The 11,584-nt window shown below is 33.0% G+C and overlaps 2 protein-coding genes across 4 annotated transcripts; both read right to left on the reverse strand.

Moving 5' to 3' along the window:
• Window positions 1–1,789: 1,789 nt before the first annotated feature.
• ATPsyngamma (ATP synthase, gamma subunit) lies at window positions 1,790–7,431 on the reverse strand. 3 transcript variants are annotated; one of them, XM_018546775.1, is made up of 4 exons: window positions 7,329–7,404; window positions 7,074–7,166; window positions 3,522–4,064; window positions 1,790–2,279 (listed from the first exon to the last, which is right to left on the reverse strand). In XM_018546775.1, the coding sequence occupies exons 3-4, from the start codon at window positions 4,052–4,054 to the stop codon at window positions 1,913–1,915; spliced, it is 900 nt and encodes a 299-aa protein (XP_018402277.1). In that variant the 5' UTR covers window positions 4,055–4,064; window positions 7,074–7,166; window positions 7,329–7,404; the 3' UTR covers window positions 1,790–1,912. The 3 variants fall into 3 exon arrangements, with proteins under 3 accessions (XP_018402277.1, XP_018402280.1, XP_018402279.1); XM_018546778.1 differs by lacking the exon at window positions 7,074–7,166 and having other exon boundaries at window positions 7,398–7,431; XM_018546777.1 differs by lacking the exon at window positions 7,074–7,166 and having other exon boundaries at window positions 7,329–7,398.
• A 1,687-nt stretch (window positions 7,432–9,118) lies between these two features.
• Window positions 9,119–11,357, reverse strand: ND-15 (NADH dehydrogenase (ubiquinone) 15 kDa subunit). Its single transcript, XM_018546803.1, has 2 exons — window positions 11,148–11,357; window positions 9,119–9,993 (listed from the first exon to the last, which is right to left on the reverse strand). The coding sequence occupies exon 2, from the start codon at window positions 9,984–9,986 to the stop codon at window positions 9,654–9,656; it is 333 nt and encodes a 110-aa protein (XP_018402305.1). The 5' UTR covers window positions 9,987–9,993; window positions 11,148–11,357; the 3' UTR covers window positions 9,119–9,653.
• Between the last annotated feature and the right edge of the window lie 227 nt (window positions 11,358–11,584).

Below are 11,584 nucleotides of genomic sequence, written 5' to 3' on the forward strand. Positions count from 1 at the left end.
CATCACATGTGATATGTGAACTCCCCCACCACTCCAATTCCTGCGCAGTGATCTACCACTGGACGAGCATATACCCATGTCCCATGGTATAAAGACCATGAGCATACCATTTACGCGGATGTCAATGGCCCAGTATCATTATTATTATTAATCCTGCAGCCTTTCTACCTAATAATAATAATCATAATAATAATAAAAAGAAGAAACCAAGGCAGGCGTGCTTCGAGTATAACCTTTGTGCCTTTTGGTTTTTGTTGAGTTTGAGAAGTCTTTGCTGGGTGTATTCATTTTCGATTTCTGAAAATTACAAATTAGAATTGTCCGTGGACTCTGTGTGTCATATAACGTTAGATCTTACTTGACACATTCATAAGTAATAAAAGTTCCATCCATGAATTTTTTCTCTTTTATTTGTGTATCATTAAATTTCTTCAAAAATGAATTGTAAAAATGAGAATATCCTCTAACAGCACTTATTGGCCCTTTTTCACGTTTTCTTTTTCAAAATCCTCTGACTCATCATACTATATATATTATCAGTTATTTCACTGACTATAAAATATTCATGTTCCATTTTCAATATCAATATTTTGATTAGAAATTCGATCGTGTATAAAGCTAAGTTATATGATTTTCACGAAATGAAGAAGATTATTATTAAAATAGAGAAAAAGCATCGAAGAAAAGAACAAAATATAGAAAAATTATATTTATACTTTATAATAATCTCACCTACTTTATAATTATTTCACCTTAATAAAACTCTGTTAGATAGGACTTGTCAGGAATTATAACGATCTTTTTCGCAATTTGTAACGTGTAACCCGTGATTGACTAACCATAAAGACGTAACCGTAAGATTTCATCCTTGTAAAATTTTTCAACGTTACTTCTTAAATTTTAAGTTTTAAAATGGTATTCTTAAATCTCGGTTGTGATTGGCTGATTCGCTTACTACTTACGTCTTACTGCCTTAAATTTTTTTATGTGCCATAGCCTTAATGGGCCTTCTACAATAAACCATTATTTAAGTTTTAAGTGTTAAATCATAAGAAATTTACCAATCACAATCGAATGTGAGTGGTCAATTTCTTATGACTTAATACTTAAAACTTAGATAATGGCTTATTCTAGAAGGCCTATAAGACATTGCTTAAGACGATCTTGAAATAAGAACCGATTATAAATACCAGCCTGAGACTAGAGTTGGATATAATTATAATATTATAGAATCTTTGTATAAATATTGTGTGTAAGATTTAGAGATCCTCAAGTAAGAAATGCGCGAACTTTGAGCATTTATAAGAACATAGCGATCTCCATTACATGTCATATGTGTGTGATACTTGTATATTTAAAGTATAAATTACTAAATTTAGATAATAACGCCGTCTAGCGGTTTGCATTTTTCCAACATTTTTGCTAAACAGTCACCATTTTTTCCAGCATACTGAAAGTATGCTTAATAAGCGAAACATGTTGAGAGGTAACAAACATAACCTGCAATGGAGCTAAATAAAAATATTAATTCTATTCACAATTATGTCGGTCATCAATCAGATTTTCTTACGTACATTTAATCGATAAATATATACCGATAAATATACTATCCGTAACACCATGATTATACATATACACTGGTATATACAAGGACAAAGAATACCAAAAAAAGTGCATTCTCAGCAGAAATTTCAAACTGCTAGTAGCACAGCACAAAGCAATTCTTAAACGCTGACTTCTGCTGAACGTAGCTATTGAAATAAAGTTGAATTTTCGATATCAGCATAAATTAACAGTTACTCCAGATTTAATAGGTTTGTCTTCCAGTTATTCTTTCTCTTTCAGTAACATATCCACTTCCTATATGCCGGCACTATAAATTGATAAACTAAATTTTTTCTCCGGAACATTTTTAATCCAGAGCAGCGGCACCAGAAATAATTTCGATCAGTTCCCTGGTGATCACAGCCTGCCGAGTGCGGTTAAAAGTGAGAGTGAGTTTGTCGATCATCTCTCCAGCATTTTTGCTGGCGTTATCCATAGCCGTCATACGACTGGACTGCTCGCTGCAAGCACCTTCCTTCATCGAGTAAAACAACAGCGAGGCAAGAGAAAACTCAAGATAGCTCTGTATTACCTCATCATCGAGCGAATCATACACCGACAACTTCGGCGCAATAACCACTGCGTTCTTATCAAACAACGGTAGATCATCAACTGCGTATGATACCACGGACTTGAATCTGTTGTACACTATACGTCCAGAGCCAAAGGAATAACTGCAAAAGAATAGTTATTAATTATATTGTACGGTACTCCTTTAAAAAAAAAGTTTATATATGATATATCTATAAGATCCATATATGTAGTTAAGCAACAAAAATTTAGCAATTTATTTAATCAATATAAAAGTTTAGAGAATTAAAAATAAACAATATCAAATCTTATAAAACCGTGAGAATTTAAACCAGTAAAAACCGATGAGAACATACCGATCAAGCTGGATCTTGGATGCTTCTATATAATTGCATATAAATTTATGTACGTATGTAGATTTTTACCGAGGCAAGCTTCGGTAGTCTAAAGGTTTAGGACGCTCACACGGAATGCAAAAGATTCGGGTTCGATTCCTAGCCGAAGTAATATTTTTCACAATAAAAATTAAATTATTTACAGATTTAATATGTTTTTCAACATTATAAGATCAGTCTAAGATGCGCAAAGGATAACAAATTGTTAAATTGTTAGTCAATTTAACTCGTGATATTATTGCAGGAATTTAGTAGAATTTGCGTTTCAAATTTGAAAAATATTCGGCGCGTAATTACAAATCTACATACGTAGTATATAAATTCACATCGATTATATAGAGGTCGTGACGTCATTCCGCCGATTCCGTTCCGCTGAAGTGTGTTTTCCTATGTCCTATGGAGCGAAATTTGCGGAATGCGCAATTAGCGTTGACCAATCGCAAGAGTCTTTCCGTAGTTCACTCTCATTAGATCTACTGGAATAGCGTTTGTCATTGGCTCGCAATGATTGCGCATCCGTAAATTCCGCTCCATGGGATACAGGAAAACACACTTTAGCGGAACGGAATCGGCGGAATGACGTCACGACCAATCATGAACGTTCCGTAGTTCCGCATCCCATGGGAGCGCACCCTTGCTTCATACACACTAAGGCCTGGTTGCACCAACACTTCTTGATTTTAACTCTATTTATCTTCTTTTAAAGCCGAAAGGGAGACAAAGAAAGAGACAGTTTAAGTTTCGCTTAAAATCGAAATCACGTTGGTGCAATCAGGCCTAAATAATCTTAGTTGGTACAAGGTCTGTTCTTTTTAAACTAAACTTACAGGGTTTATCTTTTCTTTTTTTTTCTCTAACATGGAAAAAAGTGAAAAAATAAAGTATACAAAAAGTTTCGTTTAAAATATAGATCTATTACAAATTAACTGTTTAAGGTAATAATTATATTCTAGTTATATTTTATTTAGCTCTTGAGTTTGGTTAACATACCCACTATTCAGTATCTGTATAGCTATCTTGGCAGCATCGTTAAATGTGGGTGGCTTGCGACCGACCTCGGACGCGACGAAAAGTATGTTGTTCGCGAACTGCCGTTGAAGAATAGCACGAGACTTCTCGCCAATGCATATGATTTTCGTGTCCTCGCGTTCCTTAGAATCGGCTAGTAACCGATCACGAATGTTACGAGATACACCAGTGTGCACAGCGCCACAGAGACCGCGATCGCTGGTCACAGCAATAATAAGCTTTTTCGGTTCCTCTGGTGATGCTTGAATCTCAGCCTGCTCGTAGAACACTTTTGTACCGACGCCAAGAGGACGAGCTTGTTTTAAATCACGTTCTGCACGATTGTATTTAGCTGCTGACACCATCTTCATAGATTGGGTAATCTTTTGAATATTTTTTACAGATTTCAAACGTATAGAAATTGCCTTTAGAGTGGCCATTCCCCTCTGCTGTTGCCATTGCTGCTCCTGCACAGCCAGTCGTAAGAACGTTGACATACGATTGTTGAGCATCATTGTTGAATTCCTAAAAATTCAAATTATTAAAAAATCACTCTATTTTAAATCAAGGACTCTGATCAAAAAATTTCGGTTCGGATAACGATCCGAGCCTAAATCCAACTTTTAGTTTTAGTTCTTTTATCGTAGCAATTACTAGGTTCATTTGGATTTCAGTTTCTTTCGGTTTCAATAATTGTACAGGATGAATTATTTTAAGTGATACGTTAAAATATATTGAAAAATATAAAAGATACGATAAAATGTTTTAAATAAAAGTTGCTTAGTTACTAGGGGGAAAGAAAGTGGACTTTGGTTGATCTAGAGAAGATATCCTAGGCTTCTTATAAGTACTCAGCCAAGAAGTTGGCGTTGATGGTGGCGATACCAAATATGTCGGCGGCCTGGCAATGTTGCGTGCCATTTCCATATTATATGATTAACTTTTTCGTGCCATTTCCATATTATATGATTAATTATGAAAATACTATGACTTATCTCGTACTTATGGAACTCCTAAAAATAGGTATACATTACATTTAGCTTGACATTTCGTAAAAGCGTATTTTTCATTCGTTTTGACAGCTGTTAAACCATGTTTCTTACTAAATATAGGATCACTTTACAAAAATTTTTTTGTAATCTTGACTTGACTTTAAAGACATCTTTCGTAGGTCAACCAAAATCACAACTTTCTTTTCCTCTAGTAACTGAACTTTTCGTTTAAAACATTTTTCCATATTTTTTATACTTTTCGAGATATTTCATTTAAAATAACTCACCCTGTATATACAATATTTGAAATTGTAAATGCCTTTACTAAAAGATATGGAACCAATCAAAACCAAAAGTTGAGGAGTCTTGAACTATAATCATAATCAGGCCATTTTCATCCATAATGTAATTTCGATCGAAATCACTGATTTTAATCATTTTAATAGATCTATTCTTTTTAACTTCTCGTCTTTTCTTTTCTTTTCTCCAATGTGAAAAGAAAAAAAAAGAAATAACATCGTACAAGCTGGAAAAAATATATACAGTATTATAATTACTTTGCGAATGATGAATTTAATTCTGCATTATTTAAACAATATTAGGAATAACTGGAATAAGTATTCAAGTATTCTACCTAATACTGTTTTGTGAACAACTTTATAGATAAAAACATGCAAATCATTTTTTGATATTTTTAATATCAATTATAGTTAATTGAAACATATATAATTCAGTATTTCATATACTACATAGATAATCAGGCTATGTTCCAATATATACTGCTGATACTGAAAATCTGTAATTTACATTATGTATACTGAAAATTTTCCTGAAGAAGTACTGGCAGCAGGTCTATTTTTACTATACTGTCTGAACTGAAAAGTGTACATGATGCAATAAGTTGAAATTAAACAAATATACTTTTGTTTTATTTCACCGTATACACTAGTAAGGAATAAAAAACAGACCTACTGTATGGCTATGGTTTGTGCATGATTGACGTTCATAATATTAAAAAATCATTTTATTCTTGTTGTTTGTCAAATGACAAACAAAAACAAATAATGTTTATAAGCATTGTAAGCGTTGTGATCGTGTGATCATGAATCAGATTGTGACTTATATCAAAACATGGCTACAGTAATGACCGCTTTCATCAACTCTGATTAACGCTAGTCGATAGTTAACTCAATTAATCACGTTTACCAATGTGAGAACCGAACACAGTTCTCACATCTTGAAAAAAAAAAAAAAAAGAGAGGAGTCTTGATACATTAAACTGTTGCTGGCACTTCTACGAGTTGTCAATTAATTTAATCAGAAGTTGATGAAAGAGGCCTTAAGGCTCAGTTTGGCAACTCATGATTAACTTTTAACCAAAATTTAACCTATTCAATATTTTTAATAATTGAAATAAAATGTAAAATAAGTTGAATATTAATTAAGAGTTAATAGTGAATTCTGAAACTGAGTTGAAGTAGAATTAATATCAGAATACAAGATATCTTTCAAGTATTGAAGTTTGTCTATGGTCATCTATGGAAGCAGATGAAAAAAAAAACAAAACATTGTCTTAATTTTTTTGTTTTTAAATACATTTGTTATAAGTATAGATTTAGTTCCACCAATGATATGTGAGTGACAGCAGTAGCATTGTACCTTTTTTCAAATAGATATCTACCAATATATATCAATATATATCAAGAACTGACCCCAAAACATCACTACTTTTTACAAAAAAATTATTATAGTGTTTCTTAGCTTTATTTTCGTCTCAGTTTTAATATCTATGTTATATAATCTAAATTAGATAAGTTAAAGGCACATTAATTCGGCGAAAATCAAGAAAAAAAAAATTTTTACCTCAGTACTTAAAGGATAAAAGAGGTATCAAAATATAATAGAATATAATAAAATATAATAGAATATAGATAAATAATAGAATATAATAGATAAATGACGAAGTTGTTCCATAAGGCCTCCCTACACGGTCAGTAATACTAAATCAGTATTATTGACAGTATGTATTAGTTTTTACCATCTTATACGATCAGGTATTATTGATAATATTTCACTTCAGTTTGATGTATATTATTATCTATGGCGACATGGATCTTAAGGAAAAAGCATATATTTAAATCCAAATCATCATCAGTATTCTACGTCAATCTATTAATATTAACCACAAACAATCAATAATATTGTCAATATTCATTAATACTGACAGTATTATTAACCGTGTACAGAGGCCTATACAAGTATTTGTGATAATAGTTGATACAAATTAAACATTTCTGATAACAGTGATAAATACAAAAACAATTAAGAACAATCTGTTACAATTATAGACAATTTTTGGCATTCAGGGCCGATTGTTCCATCTTTTGGTAACGTTTACCTGTTAAGTAAGTAGTAAGATTGCCAATCACGTGCGCGGATTGCCAGATTTACCTAACAGGTAAACTTTACCGAAAGATGGAACAATCCGGCTCTGAGTAAATCTTAACCTTCTTTGTAAAATAAATCCGTTCTATACACATACCTTCTCACTCCTGAAATAAGTTGTAAGACACTATATGGTGCAGAATCTGATATGATCAAGTCTTAAATTCGGAATTACGGTATCGTATCAAGCCTAACAATCAAAAAGCCAACAGTTTTGAACGATATATAACATCTTGGTCCGTTTACATAATCGCAAAGAGAATTGATTTCGAACATGTGTGGAATCTTAAGTTCGATATAATGATTAAACAGATAAAAAAAAGTTCGAAGCAACTTAGCAAAATTGACTTACCAGTTAAACTAAAGCTGTGAAAATAAAACACCAGCCAATTCTTTAAGGAATTAACAGCTTTATGCTTACGTTTAATGGCTCCCGCAGGCAAACTGGACACGACATGGCCAGTGTTCAAAGTAGCGACACAAAGCACGCTCTACGCACGCCTTCCGATTGAAGGGTGCCGGTGGGAGAGCAATCGAATCAGATTTGAATATCCAAAGGTACATTTCAAAATGTTCTCTACGTGCTCTACGAGAAAAATTTTATTTGAAATATGTAGTACACGTAGCATAAACTACAGTATATAGAGTAAAATTTTTCTCGGAGAGGAAACGACGTTTTGTAATGTATCCCAAGGATTGGAAAAAGCCTAACAAAATGGGCTGTGTAGAATAAAAGGAATAAAGAACAGAGAATAAGAATTTGAACCTATCAGAAACTGTGTATTACACAGCTTCTGATAGGTTGAAATTCTTATTCTCTGCGGAGCCCACGAACTCTAAAATACGAAAAAACTTGTGTATGACTGTGCATATGTAAGCAATGGGCGCATTCAGCAGAAAAGAGCGCTACGAGAGCGCTCGCTGTTATTGGTATATTCTTCCAGATTTAAAATTCTGATTGGATGATCTAGAAGAATACACCAATAACAGCAAGCGCTCTCGTAGCGCTCTTTTCTGCTGAATGCGCCCAATGATGATATGCAATCGTAAGACTGATTTTCAATTTTTCAATCATTAGTGACATAAGTAGTTCATATAAAATATGTTTCAATTAAATATTTGAATATGATGATCATGAGACCTTTAAATTATGATTTTGAACCTTACAAGAGAAATGGCAGAAAAAATACAATTTGAGTGTACATAACCTCACATTTAATACATATAGGACATAACAGAGCACTCTGCGTACAATGAAGGAAATATTAGGAATAGGAATAAATATTAAAATTTCAACTTATCAGATACTAGCTACGCCGGAATACGCGATTTCTGATAGGTTAAAATTTTAATATTTATTCCTGTTAAGCCCTGTGTCCACGGTGCTATAGAACTTGATCCAAATTCTTGAATCCAAGAATGTGTAGCCAATCAACATGTAATTTTAACGGCAAGTTGATTTGGTTACACATTTCTCAGTCCTAAAATTCGGACCGAGTTCTAGCACCGTGGACACAGGGCTTTAATAATTAATATTTATTATATTCCACGCATGCCCTATCACCTTAATGAGATAAATATTTATGATACATTAATGATGGCTTATAAATATTACATTCTCACTCTCTTTCTCCCCCTTCCTCAGTCCCTCTCGCTTTCTCTATCTCCCTCTTTCCCTCTCACTCTGTTTATTTTCAAAATATCTTTGCTGCGTTAGTTTTCCACGCTTACGCTCTGTAAGCTTTTTCTATCTTTTTTCTTTAAATATCGAACAATAATGATAGGATGTCTAGTTTAAATTAGACGCAACAAGCATCAAGCAGCGGAGCTGTCAATCTATCGTCAAGTTCTGTCAGCAGGGTCTGCTCCAAGCCTATTTCCGCAGGCTTTGCTATCAGGGTAGTAATTATAATAAGGATTATGAGTCAAAATAATTTAGTTTAATAAATCAATGGACTATTTACATATAAACGTTTCAACATCAGTCAGGTTATTATCAATGTTAAATAAAAATTAAAAAGGCCGGTAAATCTTGAGAGTATAAATAACATACAAAACCTTGCGCAGCCTTCTATTAAAGCTGCGGTCCACTTAGCGCTTCAAACGCTACAGAGCATATGTAGCACTGATATGATTGATTCATTTGAAGCTTCGAAACGCTCCCAGCAACTCTGATACATCAATGCTTCGTTTTCATTCCAACTACCTCACCTCGGAGGTGGGTTGGCTGGAGCGTTTATGTAGCAATTATAGCATTTGGAACAGTAATGGACCAATCCAAGCATAGCGTTTGGAGTATAACATTGAGAGTATTTGGAAGAAGCAAGAGGATCGCAACCGAGGTGAGGCAGTTGGAGCAAAAACGATGATGTATTGGGCTGCGATCCACTTACTTTTTCCAAATGCTCTGAACACTACGTTTTAAACGCTACGGTTGGATCGGTCCATTATTGTTCCGAATGCTACAATCGCTAAGGAAGGTATGGATTTTATTTTCGAATGTACCTGGTAAACGAATAAAACATTTCCAGGAAAATAAAAAGAATTCAAAAACAATAAACTGATGTGAGAGGTTTTTCTATAGATAAAATGCTTTTGTCATCTATCAAATTAATCCTTTTAGTTTGATACATTTACACATAAACTATATGCATTCCCCTGATAAAATGGGAAAAATTTAATACAGGTCAAGTGGCGGAGTATGTTCTTCGTAAAATTGTTTTCTTTCGCCATCAATAAGTTGACGCTTTCGCTCCATTTCCATAGCAAACAGGCGACGTCTTCTTTTTATACCCATTATACATTCATACAAATCCTCGAGTATCAATCGGCACTTTTCCTTGCCTTTATGATAACCGTATGCTTCCATGCAGTCCACATACATCAGCTCATATGGCCCGCATTGTTTGTTGTTTTGTATATTGCGTGCATAGTGAAAGACATCTGTGGGAGGTCCCTTGAACATAGGTGTACCCCATTTCATCCAAATAATGTCGTCATGGTTAATCATAATGTACCTGAAAAACACAGTCAATATTTCAAAGTTTCAGTATTTTAGCATGGTTTTCATGCTGTAAAGAAGTATTCTATGTGATCATGGAAAGAAACTTTCAGTACATCTTTAAAATGTAAAGTTATAATTCAACAGCTGTTTTTAGATTTTGAATGTGATTGAGTCTGCCACAAAGTTCTGGAATTGATTCGATTTGCTTTAAAATATGTTGTTACAAACACAAAAAGATGTTTTTTTTTTATAACAGCCTAATTTCAAATTTAAAAAATAAATTTAAAAAACTTAAAGAATCTTTAAGAATCAAATAAGAAACTTTTTTCAAATCAATAAGAAACTTTAAGAATCAAATTTAAGAAACAATTCCTCGAAGAGTTAATTCTTATATCTAATATTACTAAAAGAATTAGAAAGAAGAGTTAATTTTTACATTCAATTTCTATGAATCAACAATAGTGATGTACAGAAAAATGTTTCGGACAAAACTCTTTTGGTTTCTTATATACACACTTTCACTTTATTCAGATTTTTCAAAAATCTAATATTTTCAAAATATTCCTATTCCCATTAATTTTAGAGGGTTTGCTTTACCTTTTAAATCTCTAATAATGAGACTGAACAGATAACAAAAATGTGTCTCTTAGATTTTTGTATTTAATAATATATTTTAAGGAGAATCAAATCACACAGTTCTAGACAATTGTAATAAGTGAGTTCTTGTGAGTGTCATTACGTTCAAACACTAATTAATTTAATTTGCGATTAAATGAAATGAAGAATTGCTTGAAACGAAAAATTTCCATATAATTCTTTGCTTTTAATCTAATCTTTTCTCCTATATATTAATTAAAAATGACTAATAATTCTATTCATATTACCAATAACATTGATAAAAGTTAATTATCAATTTTGATCAAAATTAGACTAAACATATAGTCAAAATTCCTGATCAGCTAGTAAATGATATCAAAGAAAATAACGATACTTATTGTTACATTGTCAAACAATAAAACTCATTGCAATTTATTCGCATTGCACAAAAGTAACAATTTGGTAAACAATTTTTTATTTGAGACAGTATAATCTATACAGAAAAGTATAATATAATGTAACTCGTCATGCATGTAAAAACGAAAGAACAAGGAGTATAATATTACGTACCAGTAAAGATAAACAATATCTCGGTTTCTTTGTAATTCTTATTTACGCCTCTGAAGCTTTTAAAGAAATTTTAGTGCATAGAAAACTTCTCTGCTGTCATATTTTTACATAATCAGCCGATCAGCGATAGAAGTTAAGCCGTAATCACACTACAGGCTCCCGAATCTGACTCAACTATAGGAGACTCGGACTCCCGACTATAATCAGAAGAGAAACCTGAGAGCGGCCATGGAGGCCTTTTTCTTGTAATGCTTCTAACTCGGAACTCCCCGTATACTAACGGCACCAAAGTCCATTTTCGAGCTGCGGGAACTACGACCACGTTCATTTTCGTGACCCGCCGTCTCGCCGATAAAATCGTATCGTTGAAAGTGGACGTGGTTCGGGTCCGTGTTAAATCAGATAAAAAAGATTTGCTCAGTATGAGTGAGCGCGAC

Source organism: Cyphomyrmex costatus, unplaced genomic scaffold, assembly GCF_001594065.2.
Source record: "Cyphomyrmex costatus isolate MS0001 unplaced genomic scaffold, Ccosl1.0 scaffold59, whole genome shotgun sequence".
Lineage (NCBI taxonomy): Eukaryota > Metazoa > Arthropoda > Insecta > Hymenoptera > Formicidae > Cyphomyrmex > Cyphomyrmex costatus.

Excerpts from the sequence above, each read along its gene's own strand:
- ND-15 (XM_018546803.1), bottom strand. The coding sequence starts at position 9,986 with ATGATTAACCATGACGACATTATTTGGATGAAATGGGGTACACCTATG.
- ATPsyngamma (XM_018546778.1), bottom strand. The coding sequence starts at position 4,054 with ATGATGCTCAACAATCGTATGTCAACGTTCTTACGACTGGCTGTGCAG. Across the intron at positions 2,280-3,521 it reads ATACAGATACTGAATAGTGG|TTATTCCTTTGGCTCTGGAC; the intron begins GTATGTTAACCA and ends ATTCTTTTGCAG.